Source organism: Hakea prostrata, chromosome 9 (genome assembly GCF_041222555.1).
Source record: "Hakea prostrata isolate BN-2017 chromosome 9, UWA_Hpros_2, whole genome shotgun sequence".
Classification (NCBI taxonomy): domain Eukaryota; kingdom Viridiplantae; phylum Streptophyta; class Magnoliopsida; order Proteales; family Proteaceae; genus Hakea; species Hakea prostrata.
The window spans coordinates 57,616,208-57,637,873 of record NC_142608.1 but is presented as its reverse complement, the minus strand read 5'-3'; the positions used below and the strand labels follow the sequence as shown (position 1 = coordinate 57,637,873).

The following is a 21,666-nucleotide window of genomic DNA, read 5'->3' as shown; positions in this document are numbered from 1 at the left end:
GAGTCCTTGTTAGTTTTTAATTCTTAAGTTGTGAAGGAGTGCCCTAGTTTCAGTCTACTTTTCGGGATTCTATATCTACTCTGAGATGGCAAATATCCTTCTAGAGTGAGATATAATGGGATTCTTATTAGAGTCAGAGTCATTAGTCAAGTCAGAATCTTAACTAGAATTGGATTGCTGGTTTGAAACCAAGTTGGTTTCCTAAGTTGAGTTCTAGTGTGTTTCCTTTTAGAGGCTATAAATAAGCCTTCATTCTCTGTTACCAGTAAGTTGAATTGATTAATAAAATTGTGATTGAGAGTTTGGGGGAAGAGAGGTCGTGGGTTTCCTCAGGGAAGTCTACAGCAGCCATTAAAGTGTGAATTTCTGCAATTTCTTCCATTTCCAGCAATGTTTCTTTAACCCAGCAGCTCCCTTCTATCCCCAAGTACAACCCAACCCAGCCCCTTCCCAACCATTCCCACTCCTTCGCTACCAACCATGAGCTCCTGCATCCATTCTTCTTCTCTGCTGCAGCAGCAGCCCCTCAGCAGCAGACCCCCTCCCCTCTGAACTCCTAGCACTCCAATCTTCCCTTCCCTCCCCTCCCCTCTAAACTCCTAGACCCTCACACTCTTCCTATATCCTATCCCTACACTTAGTTTCAACATCAAGCCTTACTCCATTAGGTTTTAGAAATTCCTGCACTGTGTCTTTGACCTCTAGAAACCTTAAATGCTAGTTTAATAAAACTCCTACACCCCTTAACCGAACTTCAAACCCTTTTAGGATTAGCTTCTCCTACATTCCTTCTGCCTTCCCTTTCAACCCTAACCTCACCTGCTGCCACCTCAAGAGTCACTCTTTAAGTAGGTTACTTATCTCAACTACAATGATCAAATTACATGAAGAGTAGAACTGGACTTCTAGTAAAATTTTGGCAACTGACTCAAATGAAAAGAAAAAAATAAATAAAAAAAAAAAATAAAGAAGAAGACTAGAATCCTAGTAAAATTCTGGTTCCACTTAGGTCAAATTGGGTTGGACTTGGGGTATGCAAAATGCTCCTTTGCTGGCCAAAATTTCCTGGGCTGCTGGCAGGGCCACTGGGTGCTGGCCTGCTGGGCAACCTCCAGGGCCTTCCTCAGGTCTCGCTGTTACTACTCCTACATCACCATCACTATATAACAGTAGCTGTTTGTCAATCAAGAAGGTGGTAAGACCCTTGCAGGAACAAGATGTCCAAGCGGACCAGTAGGCAGGCGCTCGATAGAGCCCTCATACCTTTTTGAAGAAGGTTCTATTAGCCAAGCGGGAAGAGCAGGAGGTTTCCTTCATTTTCTATTAGCCTTCTATTTAGTGTAGCTTGCAAAAAGAAGAATTGTCGGTCTCACATTTCTTTTTCTTTTCTCCCCTTCTTCTCTCCTTTTAGTTGTTCTCTGGTTCCCTCTACATCGTATATCCCTGCACGTAACAAGGGAGGGAACATGGGATTAGGGGTTTTCTAAGGTAAAACCCTGTTTGAGTTTTGGCAATGGAATGCTTAGGTCTTGATTTGAAGATTGCCAATAAGAGTGGGTGATTACTACAATTGACATCTGGAACCTTGTGCAGAACCTCTCTTGGACATATTTCTGCTCATCATGACCTCTACCCCTCCCCCTAATTAATGACTAAGTGATTTAGAATATCTCTGTAGTTTCTTACGCTGCATTGCTTTCACTATGGAGGGGCTCTCCCATTCTGATGGAACATTAATTCTGGATGGCAGCGTAGTTTATGCCTGCCAATTGTGCTTCTGATTTTTCAACTCTGATCTACTTCTTTTTGCAGGATGCTTGAGAAAATTTGCAAGGATCCTCAAATGCTTGTTGACATATACGTTAACTATGACTGTGACCTCGAGGCACCAAACTTATTTGAACGCATGGTATGGGCTAACAGACTTTTCAGCGGAATTGTAGAACTGTGATTAATTCTCCTTGTGAAGCTTTTCATTATGTTGCTAATGCATGCACATTTTCCACTCACCTATTTGCTAAGGTTACAGCTCTATCAAGAATAGCTCAAGGGACCCTAAATGCTGATCCAAACTCTGCTGTTGTAACCCAGACCGCTTCTATCAAAGGTTCATCTCTTCAGGTAATTTACCTTCATGTGTACAGTAACCTAACAATGTGTTTAATATGCAACTTACTTTCACTTTCCATTTTATTAATTTTGCAGTGCCTTGTTGGCGTCCTAAAGTCGCTTGCTGATTGGGAATGGTCCCGTAGAGAATCTGAAAAGCAGAATAAGAGCAGTCAATCGCCTGAAGAAGATGTCTTGGTTAGAGAATCTGTTGAGCCTAGTTTTGAGAAGGCTAAGGCCCATAAGTCAACCATGGAAGCTGCCATCTCTGAGGTTATTGCTTAGTTGCTGGCTTCCTGACTATGCATGCTAGAAAGATGTTAACTGAGCAGAATAAGTTTCAGAAATGTGTTTACTTTCTTATTTCATGGTTTCAGAAAGTTTCAGTCAACCTTTTTTTTTTTTAAGAAAAAGAAAATTTAAACTTTCATGGTTATTAGGCAGTATTCTCAGAATTTAGTATGATTTCATGTCTCTGACAGTTCAACAGACAACCAGCAAAGGGATTAGAGTACTTGATATCCAATATGTTGGTGGAGAAAACACCTACTTCTGTTGCTCAATTTCTTAGGAATACTCCCAGTTTGGACAAGGTAAGTTTCCATAATAAGTTTTTCTTTCATTCAGATTTTGAAGACAGCTAAAATTCTTCTGATTTTGTAGGCCATGATAGGTGATTATTTGGGCCAACATGAAGAGTTTCCCCTTGCTGTTATGCATGCTTATGTTGACTCAATGGATTTTTCGGGAATGAAGTTTGATACTGCAATACGTGAATTTCTCAGAGGATTTCGCCTTCCTGGGGAAGCACAGAAGATAGATCGAATCATGGAAAAGTTTGCTGAACGGTACGAGTAAATGCATACAGATGCTTCATGTAATTAATGTTCACCACAAAAATGGATATATATCACATATAGTGAATATCATTGGTGAATATGTTCCTGGTTTTATAAAGATATCTACTCATCAGTGAATTCCTAACTACATAGGGTTGACTGCACATATCCAATTTTGCCAATCAATTCTATTCAAGTACGTATTTGTTTTTGGTCTGAAGTCGAAATAATGCATGTACTCACCAATTCTCCTAGATTCATTTTAGGTCCACCCTGACTGCTTTAGCTTCTCTGGTCTGAATCATTTAACCATCCCTGACCTGTGTATTCAATTCTCTTTGATTTACATGTTTATACCATCTCAAACAGCTTTCTTCTAACTTATCGTGTGTTGTAGGTACTACTATATTACTCTAGCTTATTCATTCCATATTTTTGCTTTTCTGGTTTTACCACTCATCCTTCTCAACATTGCCATTTCAAGTACTATGTTTGTTTTCACTGCTTCAACATCTGACCATGCTCTGTGGAGATATCTATCGTTATTAACTTTTAGTCTGCAAATTTAGTTATCTTATCTTGTTTTCCCCCTCCCTCTGGAATCTTTTAGTATTTTTAACAAACACAATTCTGCAAGCTCCTATTATTAGAATCTATGACTAATGCAGTATTTATAATTAATGTTTTGTGTCCATTATTAGGAGAATTAGAATAGTTTTATGTATTCTGGAAATTTTTATCTGATGGGCTTCTATGCTTAAACTGCTGGTGAATACTAATCATTATACTACTATGACATTCTTCCTGGTGGTTGCAATAATGATGCACAAATTATCTTCTTAGTAGAACCAGTTTTGTTGATGCATGCCTAGGATGCTCTTTTTGGCACTTTTTCCATGTATATAACACTAAGACAAGAGGTTACCCATTAATCTGTTGGATCACTTGCAGATACTGTGCTGGTAATCCAGGACTCTTCAAGAATGCAGATACTGCATATGTTCTTGCATATGCTGTTATTCTGTTGAATACTGATGCCCATAATCCGATGGTGTGGCCTAAAATGTCGAAGTCTGAATTCATACGCTTGAATAGTAGCAGTGATGCAGAAGAGGGTGCCCCAGTTGGGCTTCTTGAGGATATCTATGATTCCATTGTTAAAGAGGAAATAAAAATGAAAAATGATGCAACTTTTACTGGTAAAAACAGCAGGCAAAGGCCAGAAACAGAAGAAAGAGGAACACTAGTTAGTGTGCTTAATTTGGCCCTCCCCAGGAGAAAATTAGCTACAGATGCGAAATCAGAAAGTGAAGACATCATCAAGCAAACACAGTCTCTATTCAAAAATCAAGGTGTGAAAAGGGGAGTTTTCTATACAGCACAGCATATTGAACTTGTGAGACCAATGGTAGAAGCTGTGGGGTGGCCATTGCTTGCTACATTTTCTGTCACTATGGAGGAGGGAGACAATAAACCAAGAGTCATTCTCTGTATGGAGGGGTTTAGAGCTGGCATACACATTACTCGTGTCCTGGGAATGGACACCATGCGCTATGCTTTTCTGACTTCTTTAGTCAGGTATGATTTCAATTTAATTCCTTACCTGTTAATGATTCCAATAAGGTTTTTAGATGTATTGGTGAAGAATGATCATACATATTGAAATTTAGTGCTTAACAATCTTTTTCATGAACATGGTTTTGAATTATGTCCAGATTTACCTTTTTGCATGCTCCAAAGGAAATGCGTAGCAAGAATGTGGAGGCACTTAGGACTCTACTAACTCTGTGTGACTCAGAGACAGACTCCCTTCAAGACACATGGAATGCTGTCTTGGAATGTGTTTCTCGGCTTGAATTTATTACTTCAACTCCATCAATTGCTGCAACTGTCATGCATGGTTCGAATCAGATTTCCCGGGATTCTGTTCTTCAATCACTCCGGGAGTTGGCTGGGAAACCAGCTGAACAAATATTCGTGAACAGTGTGAAACTTCCCAGTGATTCAATTGTGGAGTTTTTTACAGCTCTTTGTGGTGTATCTGCTGAAGAACTGAAACAAACACCTGCTCGCATTTTTAGTTTGCAAAAGCTTGTGGAGATCAGTTATTATAATATGGCTCGAATACGCATGGTAAGCTGGCAATTACTCTGTCAACTTAAATTTTTATATGTTGCTTGTGGATCTAATGCATGTGAGGATGAATATGGAAACTTATGTCCTTTAGAATTGACATTGCCCTTTCTGTATGGCAAAGAGTGATGCCTATCCAGCTTTCAAATCAATCTGTTATAGCTGCTGATAAGATTTGTTGACTAGATAAATTCTCATGAACCACAACCATCCCAAGAATGTTCCATTTGTTTCAGTAGATTGAATATATTTATTTAATATATTTGTGAGATTCTGTTGTCTGAAGAGTAAGCGGTCACTAGCTTCTGTTTGAGGATACTTATGATATGTTCTGAATTCTTGTACTGTTGCATTCAATTTGTAAAAAGCTTTTGTCGCCAAATTTCCCTCAGGTCTGGGCGAGAATATGGTCTGTTCTGGCTCATCACTTTATTACAGCAGGAAGCCACCATGATGAGAAAATTGCCATGTATGCCATTGACTCATTAAGACAACTTGGTATCAAGTATTTGGAGCGCGCCGAGCTTGCCAACTTCACATTCCAGAATGATATTTTGAAGCCGTTTGTCGTTCTTATGCGGAACAGTCGAAGTGAATCAATACGGGGTTTAATTGTTGACTGCATTGTTCAGGTATGCTGGAACTTCTTATTTTAGCTTCAATCATTGATTTAGTTTGGCAAATGATAAATCCTCCACTGGTGTAATTGTCTCTGCAAATTTGTACTTGACTGTTACCAATGCTCAATGCAGATGATAAAATCTAAGGTAGGAAGCATTAAATCAGGTTGGAGAAGTGTGTTTATGATCTTCACTGCTGCTGCTGATGATGAATTAGAATCAATTGTTGAAAGTGCCTTTGAAAATGTGGAACAAGGTATGCAATGCTTTGATTCTTGTTCCTTTTCTCCTTGTAGATAATGGTAAATATCCTAAATTGATCTAATTTCTAGTCTTCTTTCATGGCTTCATGTGAGGAAGGTGGATGGGTGGGGACTAAGTTTTTCTAACAGTTTTCTTTTTCTTCTCTTTTTTTTTCCCTCTTTTTTTTTTTTTTGGGGGGGGGGGGGGGGGGGGTTGTTCCAGTTATCTTGGAGCATTTTGATCAGGTTGTTGGGGACTGCTTCATGGATTGTGTCAACTGCCTTATTGGATTTGCCAATAACAAGAGCTCTCATAGGATAAGTTTGAAGGCTATTGCTTTACTGCGTATATGTGAAGATCGTCTTGCAGAGGTTTGGTTTGGACTTTTTTATTTCAGTTGTCAAAATCATTTTTCTGTGAAATCAATGAAATGCAATTTTCCTCATTTTGCATAGTCAGTGATCTTATTTCCTTGTCTTTGGGATGGGTTTACTGATGAGGAGATTGGTGTTACTAATTGTCATCTTTCTTTTCTTTCTTGTCCTCTCTCACATCCCCTTCCTGATGAGCCATGGTTTTTCTTAACTGTTGGTTGACTTCACAAAACAAAACAGCAAAAGCTATGGAAGTAACTGTGTAAGTAGGACATATAACTGAATGGAAATAAGTAGGACATATAACTGAATAGAAAACATCCGGATCACACTGAGTTGGAGTTGATGATGATCCAGTCTAATTAGTTTTCAGAACTGATTGAGTTAAGATGTTGGGTACAACGTCTACTGTTGCTATGAGCCACTGTTGGTTGGTTTCCTCTTTTGCTTTATTTTCTAGGTTCCGGCATTTAGTGGAGTTAAATGAATAGTGGAACCCTTGTGTGCTGCTATTGCAATAAGATATGACCTTTTCCTAATGTATTTGTCTTCAATTCTCGATAAATGGTGCTTTAGGGCTAATTTACATATCCCGATTAGAATGACTTCTTATACCGTCATTATTTGACAGGGCCTTATACCTGGTGGTGCTTTGAAACCCATCGATGCCATCACAGATACAACTTTCGATGTTACTGAGCATTACTGGTTCCCGATGCTGGCTGGTCTGTCTGACCTAACTTCAGATCTCAGAGCAGAGGTCAGAAACTGTGCACTTGAGGTGCTATTTGATTTGTTAAATGAGAGAGGTCGCAAGTTCTCAACAGCCTTTTGGGAAAGCATATTCCACCGTGTACTGTTTCCAATTTTTGATCATGTGAGGCATGCTGGAAGGGATACATCAGTGTCTTCTGGTGATGAGTGGCTTCGTGAGACCAGTATTCACTCACTTCAGTTGCTCTGCAATCTTTTCAACACTTTCTACAAGGTACTAATGCTAGTTATTGTCAGTGCTCAGAACTTCATGTTTTCCCATGGAATGTGATCAAAACAAGTTTTCTTCTGAATTTGTTATAGGCAGCTATCATGACCTGTACTTTTGTATTTCTTCTTTTATTGTGTTTTTGTATGCATTTTGTTGCCTCTCTCTCTCTCTCTCTAAATTGGAAAAAATTGGACTTGAAGAAATTGGACTTGGATACCTTAGTATGCCACCTATATCCTTATAGGTTGAGATTTTGGGTTGAACATATTTTGTTGGTGCTGGCACAAAAGAGAACCTGATATAGGTGCCAATCATGGATTGAGGTTTCAGTTTCGAGGCTGATTTCGACCTAGCTAAAAAACCAAAATCTCTAGGCTTCGACCGAAATTTTGGTCGAAACTTGTTACTTTTTTTTACCCCTTTTTTTGGGGGAAATATTGACCCTAGGTTTTAGGCCTTATATGACCTCCATTTCATCTAATTTCTTGCCTCCTACCTATTGAAAGCATAATAAACACAATGAAATTGATATTTTGCCCCCAAAAAAATACCACTGGAAAATTATCAGTCAAGTACACTGAAAAATGATTGGTTTTGAGAGGTACAAACTGTATTGCTATCAAGATAGAATCATCAGCATATATGAATTATTTGAAAGTTAACAAAATGCAATGACCAACTGGATTAAGTAATGGCTCATTCAAGTCATGAACAAAAAAAAATGGAAGTTTGGAACTATTGGGTATGGCTCATGCTTCACATTTTGTTGCCAACAAACACAAGAGCCTATAGAAGCCTTTTATCACTTTGGGCTTCAGAGTTTCCTCGGTAGTTTGGGCTTGGGCTCATGAATAACGATTGTAGCTTTAGAGGTGTTTGAAGGCAAAGGAGGAGCAAAAGAACTGTTTGAAGGCAAAGGAGTTGTGGAAATAAGGTGAAAATTGGGTAGAAATCACCAATACAAGAGAAATCAACAAATATAGGTCGAAACCTAAGCTGTGAAACCAGGGCAAAAAGGTCAAAATGTGCGATATTTCACAGGTTTTGATCGAGATAGTGGATTTTATTAAGAATAATTGACTAAAACTTGTTTCAACTAGTTTTGGTTGAAACATTGTACCAAAGCGAAATATCTGAAGTTTCTTTTCGATTTTGAAAAATGTAAATATTTCAATTGAAATTTTGACCGTTTCAGTGGAAATTAATTCAATGCTTCTAATTAGGTCAGATAGAATTGAAATGTTTTAGTTATTTTAGTGTTGGCTTTGTCGTTGTTGCTGGTTAAAGCATGTGACTTTTGCACCTTATGTCAGGTTCACCAATCCCTATGGTAGACACAAGATGTTGTTCCCTACTGAAACTTTTCTTTTTTTTTTTTTTTTTGGCAAAAACTGTTAAAATTTTCAAAATTTGAGAAGGCTTGGGCAAGTTCAGCCAACTCCACATCGGAAGTTAGATGTTGTTACCTAGCAAAAGTAAAATGTTTTGGCAATAGCTGTTGAAATTTCAAGATTGATAACCATAGCCTATCCTATGCATATAGATTCTCTCATTGACAACCATTTGGGTGTTTTTGTTTGGGAAAATTTCTTTGATCTACTATATTTAGAAAAATTATTTGATAAGGTTATTTAATATATATATATATATATATATATATATATATATATATATATATATATATATATATATATATATATATATATATATATATATATATATATATATATATTTTTGGGTGGGTTTTACTTTTAAAAATTTACTTACTAGCTATTTTAACGCTTTCATTTCCTCCTAATGAAAATTTTGACAGTAACTACCCGAAATATCCTTTTAAAGTTTCTTTTTTCAGTAATTTACTCCTAAAATTTAGTAACCACTACTCATGTTTTCTAAAAGATTTTTCATGAATTTACTCCTACAATTTTAGTCCTCATGCTTTATTTAAATTTTTTAATAACTTCTATAATTTTGTGACCATTCCTCGTGCTCTTTATTTTTTGATAATTTACTCCTTAAAAGAAAAAATAAATAAAATATGGATAGCAAAAATCGTTGTCAAATTCAAATTCTTTTTAAAATTGTTATATTAAATTTTAGAACTTTCTTAACAGTTTACTCCTAGAAAAGAAAACAAATTATTCCATTTTTTTTTCATTACTTATCCCCATAAAAATTAAGATACAATGGATAATAAAGATATTGTGAAATTGGTTCAGCAAAAACCAAGTTAAGTATGAAAAATCCAAATTGATTTTACAAGAATATTTTTAACAAGATTTTGATAATTAAAATGGAGAGTAAATTATTTCTTAAAGAAGGTGAAGAAAAGGAGGAATAGTAACTAAACTTTAGGAACAAAAAACCTCTAAAAGGATATTTTGGGTTAGTTAAGATCAATATTTTTATTAGGCAGAACAAAAAGAATTATAATAGGTAGTAAGTGAATATTTTCAAAATTAAAACCATCAAGGTAAAACTTTTCTAAACAACCTTATCAAGTAAATTGTTGTGATAGCCTATGAGATGCTTGCAGAGCAAATCATGATGAGTTGGTATTCTAGAAACCAAGTTGTGGTTTCTTAAAGTGCAAGCTGTCTCAGAATAGAAAGTTCTGGTTTGGAGGAAAAGTGGTTACAGATTTGGAAAGTATTGGGTGCACTACAGAATTAGAAAGTTACTAATTTTCCAATAGCTTTAGTTTCATATTTTCTTTTAATGGGAACTGGCTTAAGAATCTTAGGAAGTCAGTTTTTTATTTTTGGAATGTACTCAGAATTAGTAGGTGAATAGGGCTGTAATCTTCATCTATAAATAAAGCTTTAGGGGTAGAGATGCAAATTACTGGAGTTGGTCTCTATCCCCTTTGTCTTCTCTTCAACCTCTTCTCTCTTCTTCTTCAGCTTCTTTTCATTCAGTTTCTGGCCTTCGGCTGCACCTTAGTGGAGGTTCTGGTTTGTTATATGGTATCAGAGCCATTCTACTGAGGTCATGGCCATCTAAGTTCCTTTGTTTTGTGGTTTTTTATGTAAACCGTGTGTGGCTGCAGTACTTGAATTTAGATTGTCTTGAGGTTGATTCGAAGGATATAGCCACAATTTCCGCACATGAAACGTGGACCTGTGAAGATGCTGTAGTTAAGGTAGGGATTTGGAATAGTGTTGATTCTCCCATTGCAAATAAAGTTATGTTTTATGACACCTCTTAAGTATAGGAGGATTTGCATGATTCCTTTGGCCAAGTGAAAAAAATATTGTGTGAGTCAATGATCTGTATGATCTGATGTTCAATTAGTCTCAAAATGGTCGCTTTTTGATGGAATATTATAGTGGATTTGAATTTTGTGCGGGACGCAGTCATGAGAGGAGTTATAGATACACCATATGTTGTTTCTGCTGAACAAGTGGGGGACATCTTTACCTAGTCCAGCCTTTGTTGAAGGATGCTGCAAGCTGGGAGTTGGTGTTAATACTCTCCAGCTTGAGGGGGGGCGTTGCGATAGCCTATGAGATGCTTGGAGAGCTAGTCATGATGAGTTGGTATTCGAGAAACCAAGTCATGGTTTCTTAGAGTGCAAGCTTTAGTTTCATATTTTCTTTCCTTTTTGGGATTGGCTTTAGAATCTTAGGAAGTCAGTTTTTAATTTTTGGAATATACTTAGAATTAGTGAGTAGGGCTGTAGTCTTCATCTATAAATAAAGCTTTAGGGGTAGAGACACAGACTACTGGAGCTGGTCTCTACACCCTGCATCTTCTCTTTTCTTCTTCTTCTTCAGCTTCTTTTCATTCAGTTTCCAGCCTTCGGCTGCACCTCAGTAGAGGTTCTGTTTGTTATGTAAATCTTTTTGTTAAATACAGTGGATCAAGGAAATTTTCCCCTTTTTGCCTTCTAGTACAACATATTCCCCCCCCCCCCCAAAAAAAAAAAAAAAAAAAAAAAGGGGAAATATTGTTATTTCACATATTTACCCAAACCATGTGCTCTAGAAGGATTGCTTTTGATAATGACAAGGTAATTAATCATTTTCAACTTCTTTGCTACTTTTTTTATGCCCAACCAAAATAACTTGTGGGAATCAGATGAAGGGCAATCAGAAGAAGGTTACAAGTTTAAATAAATCCATAGAAGTGTTATTTAGACAGTCTCATACGTATATATCTTGTGTCTTACTCCTTGCATGTATTTTTGACAGTTATTTTGGCTACTTAGCAACAGCTAGATGTGTGTTGTTGTAGGCAGTTTATGACTTGATATCCTTCATTCATTACCCTTCAGGCATTGATTTGCTATTTTTTGGGTACTGAGAAATAGAATATACACCTATATCTGAAATTTGTGGGCTCTTAATCTATAACAAACATGCCACCCCTTCTTTCTTTTTTTATTTTTTGTACTTCATATCCTCATTTCTTGTTTACCATTGCTTCACTTCCCCTATTTTATGCGTTGTTTTGTTGGATCCATTTAGTCAACCCCATTAAGTTGGGATAAGGCTGAGTTACTGTATGTATTGGATGATATTCACTGCAACTCGTTTTCTTTCATCATATTGTCTGCAGGAAGTCTGTTTTATGCTGCCTCCTCTGCTGGGATTATTGTTAGATTGCGCCAAAAAGACCGACCAAACTGTGGTATCAATTTCTCTGGGTGCTTTAGTTCACCTCATTGATGTTGGAGGTCACCAATTTAGTCATGATGACTGGGATACTCTGCTAAAGAGCATAAGGTAGAAAGTGTTTCTTTTTTGTTCTGTATTAGCTTCTATTTGGTGTCATATGCATTTTATTTACTTATTCAAATTTATTGATTGTCAGAGATGCTTCATACACAACACAACCACTTGAGCTGCTCAATTCATTAGGTTTTGAAAACACAAAGAGGAATTTGGGGCTACCCATGGATTCAGAGATCAACACAAGTGAAGGCCAAACTGAAAGTCCTGTTAATAATGGGAAATTGGATGGTCTCAGGTCTATTAGTGAGAATGAAGGAGTTGGACAAACATCCTCTGGCATCAGTATTGATGGCCATAGGAAGTATCCCAGCGCACCAATCTTGCACCATCATGGTCAAGAAACTGATTTGCAATTAAACATGGAGGAATCGGAAGGTATGCAATTATTCACATTCTTCAATTAAATGGATATATCCTAGTATCTCACGTGGTACGACGGGCACTCAAAGACCTGGCGAATGATGGCCCACCCCACCCAAGAGCGCTTATGTCATATGGGAACTCATGGCTGGAAACAATCCTTATGGTTTTGATGTCCGGTAGGAATAATAAGAATCCAAGTCCAGGTTGGTTGGTTGGTGAGCGTAGTGATAGGAGACTACCTAGCTTGGTTCGGAGAGCACTTGTTGGGTTAAGATTTGTTTGTTGCTAAATGTTACAGCCTAAATGCTGAACTACTGACCCTACTTGTTTGGATGGGTGTTCACCCCATTGTTAAAGAATATAGTAAATCGTATTTTATATGAGAATTTATCTTAACTTCTGTTCTTGTAGGTCTGCCATCACCATCAGGAAGAACTCAAAAACCTGCTGAAGTGAGCCTCCAGCGAAGTCAAACTTTGGGCCAAAGGATTATGGGAAATATGATGGACAACCTCTTACTTAGAACTCTTACCTCTAAATCTAGGAGTCCTCCCTCTGAAGTGCTCGTACCTTCATCCCCAGTCAAGGTAATTATGTCATGTGGTAGTTGAATAATTGTTTAATAATTTTGATAACTTCCCTCTTGATGAAATGTTAAGCTGGTGAGGATGCTGAGTTTTTTGGTTCCTTCTTATCATTTCAAATGTTCACTTCACCTCATATTTATGTTTCTGCTGCCTTGAGAAAATGAAATAGTGGGCAAGTAATTTCTCAATTATGTGGGGGCATCAACAAGGATTTCTGTACTCCAGTGGATGATGATTTTCAGCATGCTTGACAAAATAAAATACAGTCTAAGCTGTGTGTATATTATGACAAAGAAGTTGGATATTATCAATGTGAAAGCTTACTGGATATTTTTTACTCAATTTTATCAAGAAAGAAGTTGTAGAAAAATGGAAAGAGAATGATAGAAGGAAAGAGAAAAAAATAGGATTTAAATTTTAATTAGGATTTCCATCAATACAAGGATTCCATCAAATACCAAATGGGACTTTTATGCCCTAAATTATCAGTAGGATCTAATCAGATATCAGTAAATGCATATATTGATGCTACCCAGAAAAAGCCCCAAAACAGGGCACCTGCCAGGTATAAAATGTCTAGAAAAATCCTGGCCTTGGTTAGGATCCTTTTAGGATTGGGTACCAGTAATGTACTCCTTGCATTTGATAATTCTTGATGTCTTCAAGGTGGTTTGCATTGAAAAATAAAGAAAGAAAGAAAGAAAAAGAAGAAAAAGAGTACGAAGAAGGGGGGGGGGGGGAGAGGGTTTAATAGAATGTGCAGCAACTTAAAAAAACAGAAAAGGGGATTGTAGGACCTGATTTAGTGTGGTCTCTTACCATGGGCTGCTAGAACCAGGAAAATAGTGCACCTAATAAAGAAAGGAAAAGATTAAGAAAGAGATGATCAAATTAATGGAGCCGGGGAATTACTTGGCAGAAAAAGTTTGAGTGAAATATTTGATCTGTTGCAATTTTCCTTTATATTGTCAACATGGGTTTGTTTGTTGGTGGATCCTTCTCCAACTTTTTATCACTTTCTTGGTTATTTATCATGCAGGTCCCTCATTCGTTTGAACATGATTCTAAAGATGATGAGGAAAGTCCGCTGTTGGAAACCATTAGGAGCAAATGCGTCACTCAGCTGCTACTTCTGGGTGCTATTGACAGTATTCAGGTATATTCTTATTTTTTTCAAAACCTTACCGTTATACTTTTGCTAATTTAAAAGCCATTTTTAGCCTTTGTTGGTCCTTTCAATAGATTCAAGTTTTAACGCTGACACCTCCCATTTTCAAATCAAGAAATAATCCTATTAACATGCATGGTTGTTTACTTCATTTCGGTAGTATGTTGTCGCTACTATAGTTCATGAATTTCTAATGGATGACAAACTACCAATTTTATCTTAAACTTATTAAGAAACTAATTTCTCTGTTGTTTCCCGTATCTCCCTGTGGTTGTCATGACTTTTGTAAGGTATTAAGCTTAATGTAGTGGACTGTCACCCCCTTCTGACACTGAGCGGCACCAATCATCATTGGTGGCTTGAATAGATTCAAGTTGTTGAGGCACCTGTGTGCATGTAGAACTATGATATATAGGTTCCTGCCAAGTCCTCTCGTTTTGTTGCTCACAGCTCACTCCAGAATGCCATTTGGCTAGATCAAAGTTTCCAAGATGTAAAAGTTATGCCCAAAATAGGTGCATTTTTTCTGAGTTTTACATGGTCATTTCGGGGTAAAAGCCAAAATGACCAAAGTAACCAAATTTCTACCAATCCTTTTAATTCTTTAAATATTACATATATTTTTTTTTCCCTTTTCATTTTGCATATCACCACATTTCAGCATTTCTGAAATTTTAAACTCTGCTTGTGGTACATAAAGCGTTTAAAATCTTGGCCAAAGTCTCATTTAATTTCTGTCAAACCAGCCCCAATGACTTGAGTATATACTATGTTTTAACAACAAATTTGACATCTCCATGGACTCAATAGAACTCACCTTTTTTTTTTGAAGAACCTCACTTATGTCTTACTATACCATGTAATGTATCCACTTGTATTTGTTCAATTTGCCTCTTGAATTTCTTCAACAAGGTAGCATAGATGGATGGTGCAATGCCTAATTGATGTAAATCAAATTCTAGGGCTTTTGATTTTGATATTAAACCCTAAAATTGTGTTCACTCCAAGATTGTCTTCCTGAGAACCTGCTATCTTATGGGAGATTTCTTGGAGTAATTAGGGTTTCGACCACCCAAACAGTACCCACAATGGGTTGGGCTAGGCTGAGGAACTAGTAATGTAGCTATAGAATCAAATTCAGACCTGGGAATGGGATTGGGGTTAGGGTAAAAGGAGTTTCAAGACTTGCCGCTAGGGGGAATTGCAGTTTAGGGTCTGGCGGCAGAGGAGAATATGGGGTCTTGGGAGTTGGGGCTTGCGGTTGGGTCCAGGCAGGTCTAGGGTTGAAGTTAAGTTGCTGCCTCTGGTTCATGATAGAATCTTTGCTCTCTTTTTTCTTTCTTTCTTGCAATCTTGGAGGGGTCTGGGGATGTCTGCAGGACGGGAGGGATAGGGAAGGGCTGTCATGAGCTAGGGAAGAGGAGGGGCTGTACTTGGTGAAAGGTTGGCGGCTGCAGTGACTGCTGAATTACTGGTGGAGATTGAAGATATAAGCTGGAATTGGGGAAGATATTCTCACACAGCTGCCGTGGCCTTCCCAAGAAGCAACGACCTGACTTGCCTTCAAACTCAAAATTTTATTAATCAATTTCAACTTAGAGATTACATGGTTTGAAAGCTTTATTTATAACCTCAAATAAAGAAATCAAAAGGACTCTAAATTGGAAAACCAATTAGAACTCTAATTGGGTTATCCAAAGCTCGCTAAGACTTCGACTCAAATAAGAAACTCAATAACTAACTGTAGAAGACTCTGTTCCAAGTTATAAGAGTAGACATGTAGTCCTAGTAGAAAGGAAATTAAAGTGGGCTCAGATTATGGGATCCCAACATAATTGGAAATCTCACCCTGACTAGGACTCTTAAGTAACGTGGAAAATATAATTACATATAAGGTCCAGGCAACACACTGAACTTGATGGGACCTGAACTTAATTGTCACAAATGTGAGCAAAATTACCAAACTGCCTCTGGAGAGAAGTAGGGGTCATCGGGTTTGGGGAGTCAACCCTAGGCATTGTAGAACCCCTAGAAATGATTTTCAACACTAATGCTCTGTCGGCTTCTTGTAGACTTGCAATCTCTAGGATATCATTAGTTTGCAGCAGAAAAAGGGGTGGGATACTTGAAAGTGTGGGACCCAGATGAAGTGAGCTGGGGAACAAAAAGTAAAGGAAGGAAAAGTGAGCAAAAGGCTTTGTTCAAATCCCCCTGAGATTTCAACAGAAATTGTCGAAATCCCGAAAAACTTATGGGTACAAGCAAAGTAAATGGTATTGACTGAAACTAGTCCAGCCTAGTGTCTTTTTTTTACCTGGTCTCGAATTAGGTCTACTCATTTCACATATCTCAGTCGATAACGCTGGGGTATTTCGTCAGTTTTGACTTCCAATCTCTGTTTTGGACTTCAAACCTCTGTTTCTCCCTCAAATACGTCCACTCCTTTGTGGTCAAACCTCTTATTTTGCTGGACTGTTGTCAACTAAGCATCATTTGAAATTAGACATGTTTATTCTTCCCTAAATTTTTATTTCTTGACAGTTGAAGCATCAAAATGTGTTTTTTTCTTTTCAAATGAACGTATGTTTACTTTAGGAGCATGTTGTTGTATGGAAATTGATCAAGTGGGGCTCTTGAGTTCCCATGTCGAATTCTTTTTGAGTACTCCCAGAGTCCCAGAGTACTCCCATATAACGTAGTTTGGAGAAGAAGAAAAAAATACTCTTCATACATGATAGATGACATTGAACCTAATATATACAAGAGACCATCACTCGATCTATTGTGACGGTGTCGAATTTATTTTTTGTTGTTAAGTATTTATTTAAATTATTTAAAAGTTATTAAATAATTTCTGTAATTATTTAAAATTTCATTAAAAAGATACCAATTATTTTATGTTTTATACTTAAATATAGTGGAATTTTAGTATAAGTATGTATGTAATTATTGGTGTGGTTTTTGATGAATGTTGATTGTATGAAAAATTTAAAGTACTTCGATTACAAACTCTTTGTATTAGGAGGAATGGATTATATGTCTCCTAACTAGTAGGATACGAACAAGTACTTTTGACCGATCTTAATGCAAAATACCTCATCCATTGTGTTTATTAGACATTAAATAGGGTGTATGCCAAAACCCAGGTCAAAATACAACCAAAAGCTACCATCCAAGGGTTAGATATGGCAGGGTTATTCAGCCGAGAGTGCCACTGCATCACAGGAATATTCATGTTTGGTTACAGCCTTGTGACAGCTCAAATATCTTATAAGTGGCTGATATGGGTTGGAACCCAAGTTTTGTGGACAAGTGGGGCTCTTGAGTTTCCATGACAAATTATTGTGCGAACATAGTCAGCCACGTGATAGAATAGTGGAAATTGGAATACAACTTTAGAATCCATTAAATAGAAGTCGAAAGAAATTTTTAAATATCTGGATGGCTAGAAATACGAAGGGAAATACCCTTGCATGAGGGATAAAATAATTTGATTTTTTCTTATTAAACTTTGACATAAGGTTTTATCTTTGGCTTCGAAACCTCAAATAAAAAGGTTTCTCTAGTTTGATGTATAATGCAGTTATACATTAGCTGGTTCTTCATTTGATAAATGCAGAAGAAATACTGGAGCAAGTTAAATGCTACCCAGAAGGTTACCGTGATGGACATTTTGCTGTCTGTTTTGGAGTTTGCTGCTTCGTATAACTCATATTCAAACTTCAGACTGCGTATGCATCATATTCCTGCGGAAAGGTATCATGGGTCTGGCTTATCATTTTCAAATGCTAAAATTTTGTCTGCTCTCTAGATGCTTTTGAAATATTTACAAACATACCCATGTTGACAGGCCACCTTCAAACCTTCTCCGACAAGAACTAGCTGGAACTTGTATTTATTTGGATATCTTACAGAAGACAACTTCAGTAATTAATTCTGATAGATCAGAGCCTATGGATGCGAGTGGTCCCAATGATGGCCATGGGGCTGAAGCCAATTTTCTTACCTCTGCTGAAAACTCGAATGTGGAAGAAGGGGTTGAAAGCCTGGCAGAAGAAAAACTGGTGTCTTTCTGTGGGCAGATTCTGAAGGAAGCATCTGACCTTCAGTCTGGCACAGGGGAAGCTAATGTGGATATTCACCGAGTGCTAGAGTTGCGTTCTCCAATTATTGTTAAGGTGCGGAATTTTTCTGATTGAAACAGTTTACTTGTCTGTTACATTCTGTTGAATGTACAACAGTTTACAACTGCTGCTGGTACAATTTGCTTCAACCACATGAATAATTTATGAAATGCTGTGGTCCATCTAGTACTTTTTAATAAATTTCATCTACCTGGCCCATCCTTTCTATATCCGAGGGCTAGGTTGATAACCTAAGACGAAGGTTAGATTATCTTGTGTTGTGTGCCCTTATTATGTAGGTAAAGTCTACGAATTACCCAGACTGTCTATAATGACGTTCAATCATCTAAAGGCACCAAATTCCATTCCCTGTTTATTGTGATCATTAATGAGATATATGCCTTTTCGGCCTCTTGCAGGTTCTTAACGGAATGTGCATGATGAACCGTCAGATTTTCAGGAAACATCTGAGGGAGTTCTATCCCCTGATCACCAGACTTGTATGTTGTGACCAGGTAATTCTTCCTCCCCTTTACAAACCTTTTTGATAAGTTTTAAATCATGTAATTCTGAAACTACTTACCAGATTAATCCCAATTGGGCCATATTGACTGCATCAAATCCTTTGAAAAATATAAAATTAGAATGGCAGACAACACAAAAAAAAAAAAAAAAAAAGAATGGCTTATTGTTGGATAAGATCTGGTACTTTTGGTTTGAAGTAAGATAATAAACTAAATACTGGATCTTATTATTCCCTTGAAGATCTAAAATTCTCATCAAGAAAGAGTCAATTATACTGATTGCAGCTCTGATCTTTTTTCTTTTGATCCTACTTGTCATTCAAGACAAGAAAGATGTGTCACTCTAATATTCACTTGGTTATTGGATCTTATAAAGTTACAATACACCAAGCCCCAAAAAAGAAAATGAAAAGAAAAATTAACATTCCAACTTCTACTTGAAGTTCCTAATTTATTTGTACCCTTTGTAAGCTGCCAATGTAGAAGTTTGCAACCTTTATTGCACATGATTCTGGCCTCTAAACGGTCTAGCCACTCGTCTAACCTACTGTTTACCTTATTGCACGGGTTATGAGATTAATGCTGTTGAGATCTTACTTAAATGGAAGCTAAGTATCCGGGTGGCTTTACTTGGATTGGTGCCTTACTGGTGTCTCCTTTTTTTCTGCCCCACCTCAACAGTCTTGGTTTGCTTCAATGCAGCGTCAACTATATATGAAATAGTCATCATTGATACTATTGAATGGACTTGCCTATGAAATGGCTTTCTGACTAGTGTCCCCAACTGTTGCATGGATTGCAACTTAACCATTTGATGGTCATATACGGTTACTGAGTTTTTTCATGACTTGGTGTATGTCTCTCCCTGTTCTCAAAGTATACAAGGGAAATTGTACCATCTCATGTTTCAGGTATTCTGCAAGGGAGCCAGCCTATCATTTGTCCATACATGTAACCTGAGGCTTTTCTTTTATTGCACTACGCCAACCCAATAATACACACCTTTCAGATTACTAATTCATGTTTCTCTTTCAATTGGTGATGATGATGAATGGTGTCTTGATCTGTTTCAGATGGATGTTCGTGGAGCTCTTGGTGATCTCTTCAGAACACAACTTGCTGCACTCTTACCATAGTTATGCTCGGATTTTTGTTTATGATTTTTTTTCTCCAGTTTGGGGCATCAGTATTCCTGACCGCAGGCTTGGCAAGTCAGTTCTCCACCTTGAATCCAAAGATCTCATCCCATTTTTGCAGATAGGCTGGCGTTGAGACCAGATGTAAATGACATATTATAGATGAAAACCAATTTATATGACAAAAATGTCGGAATTTAAAACTGATGATCTTGTGAATGTTCTTTTAGGTTTTCTAGGCGATCAGATTGGTGTAAGTAGTTGATGGTGGTCTGGGTTTAGAATCCTAGCGTTGCACCCTGTTCTTCAGATTTTGTATCCGTGAACCAGAAGATGATGATGTAATTCTTTTGTTCGCAATGTAATGCTTTTGATCTACGAGGGAGGGTTACAATTGGAGTGATGTGGGAGTTTGAGTCCGTCTTTTTTTCTAGACCGTCAGATCGAAGTTCTCTTACTTGGACGGAATTTAACGATTGAATGGATATTTCCCAAAATCTATAGTTTGTCGTTGGTTTTTTTTTGGGTGTGACATGGACGCAAGTGCAAATTGTCGATTTTTTGGGTTTAAAAATGACTTGAGTGAAATCTAAAATTTCAAATGAAAATTACTTTGCTTGTCTGAGGAAATTGCACGGTATCTCAAAATGGAGGTTTTATAGCACTGGCATTCTACTTTATGTTTAAAAAACACATGAGGTCTATTCTGTTAGAATGGTTAGTTATATTATCATAAAGATTATAGTATCCTTCCAAGAATTTTATTATCATTTGAAAGAAGAAAAAAAAAACACCCCAATCGATGTTTAAAATACATATGAGATCTATTATGTTTGATCTATGGAACTTATTTGATGAAGACATTGTTTTTGGATTTTTTTTTATTTTCCTCAGATTTTTTTAAGGCATTTTGGAATTATAAAAAAGTAAATAGTGGGTTAACTGTTTCACTAACAAAATTGACTAATGTGTTTAATGAATTTTAGGGTATCTGTATTTTATAAACATAAAGTAGGATGTCAGTGCTTTAAAGCCTTCATTTTGGGGTGTTAATGCAATTTGTTCTTATTTTTTTGTGAATGAATGGACTGAATTTTACTTTTCGTGTTAAAATCCTAGTTGTAAATAAAAACTAGGTAGTCACGACCATAAAAACATAACTTTCAACCTTTGAGTTGTAAGTTGTAACCAAGGTTCGAAATGTCGACCAAAAAGTACACAACTTTTCTTGTTCACACATCCCATGTGGATGGGTGAATTTCTCATAATCGGTGCTGCCGTGCATGTATTGTGTGTCGGTGGCTGGCAACACCACTGACATGATGACATTTTGCCATTATTTAGGCGTCTTTTGGCGGTGGAATTCTATAAATTGCCGAGAATCTCGCTGCTGGCTTAGTGCTTCACCTAAAACTAGAGAGAGAGAGAGAGAGAGAGAGAGAGAGAGAGAGAGAGAGAGAGAGAATGGCGGTAGAACTCCAATAAAATTGCCAAAAATCTCACTACTAGCCTACTGCTTCACCTAAAACTAGAGAGAGAGAGAGAGAGAGAGAGAGAGAGAGAGAGACTCAAAAAAAAGATAGTAGAGGCGACAAAGTGTGGGAGAGAGAGAGAGATACCGGAGAAAAGAGGTTGCAAATGTACTTGGGACCTGTGGTGCTGGAGAAGAGCGGCAGTGGTGAGGGCTGTAAGGCATTCCCGTTGTTGAAGTCGGAGAAAGTGAAG

The 21,666-nt window shown here is 37.3% G+C and overlaps 1 protein-coding gene across 1 annotated transcript in view; it reads left to right on the top strand.

The window, feature by feature from the left end:
* ATMIN7 (HOPM interactor 7) overlaps positions 1-20,714 on the top strand; it is a 52,385-nt gene extending 31,671 nt beyond the window's left edge. Inside the window, exons 16-34 of the mRNA XM_089167749.1 lie at positions 1,813-1,909; positions 2,023-2,121; positions 2,206-2,382; positions 2,592-2,702; positions 2,773-2,957; positions 3,900-4,526; positions 4,664-5,081; positions 5,474-5,713; positions 5,834-5,957; positions 6,167-6,315; positions 6,950-7,306; positions 11,864-12,030; positions 12,119-12,414; positions 12,814-12,989; positions 14,029-14,145; positions 17,777-17,913; positions 18,008-18,335; positions 18,701-18,796; positions 19,879-20,714. Of these exons, the coding sequence (XP_089023875.1) occupies positions 1,813-1,909; positions 2,023-2,121; positions 2,206-2,382; positions 2,592-2,702; positions 2,773-2,957; positions 3,900-4,526; positions 4,664-5,081; positions 5,474-5,713; positions 5,834-5,957; positions 6,167-6,315; positions 6,950-7,306; positions 11,864-12,030; positions 12,119-12,414; positions 12,814-12,989; positions 14,029-14,145; positions 17,777-17,913; positions 18,008-18,335; positions 18,701-18,796; positions 19,879-19,941 (3,964 nt within the window). The 3' untranslated portion in view covers positions 19,942-20,714. The remainder of the gene's footprint in view (positions 1-1,812; positions 1,910-2,022; positions 2,122-2,205; positions 2,383-2,591; positions 2,703-2,772; positions 2,958-3,899; positions 4,527-4,663; positions 5,082-5,473; positions 5,714-5,833; positions 5,958-6,166; positions 6,316-6,949; positions 7,307-11,863; positions 12,031-12,118; positions 12,415-12,813; positions 12,990-14,028; positions 14,146-17,776; positions 17,914-18,007; positions 18,336-18,700; positions 18,797-19,878) is intronic.
* The last annotated feature ends 952 nt before the right edge of the window (positions 20,715-21,666 follow it).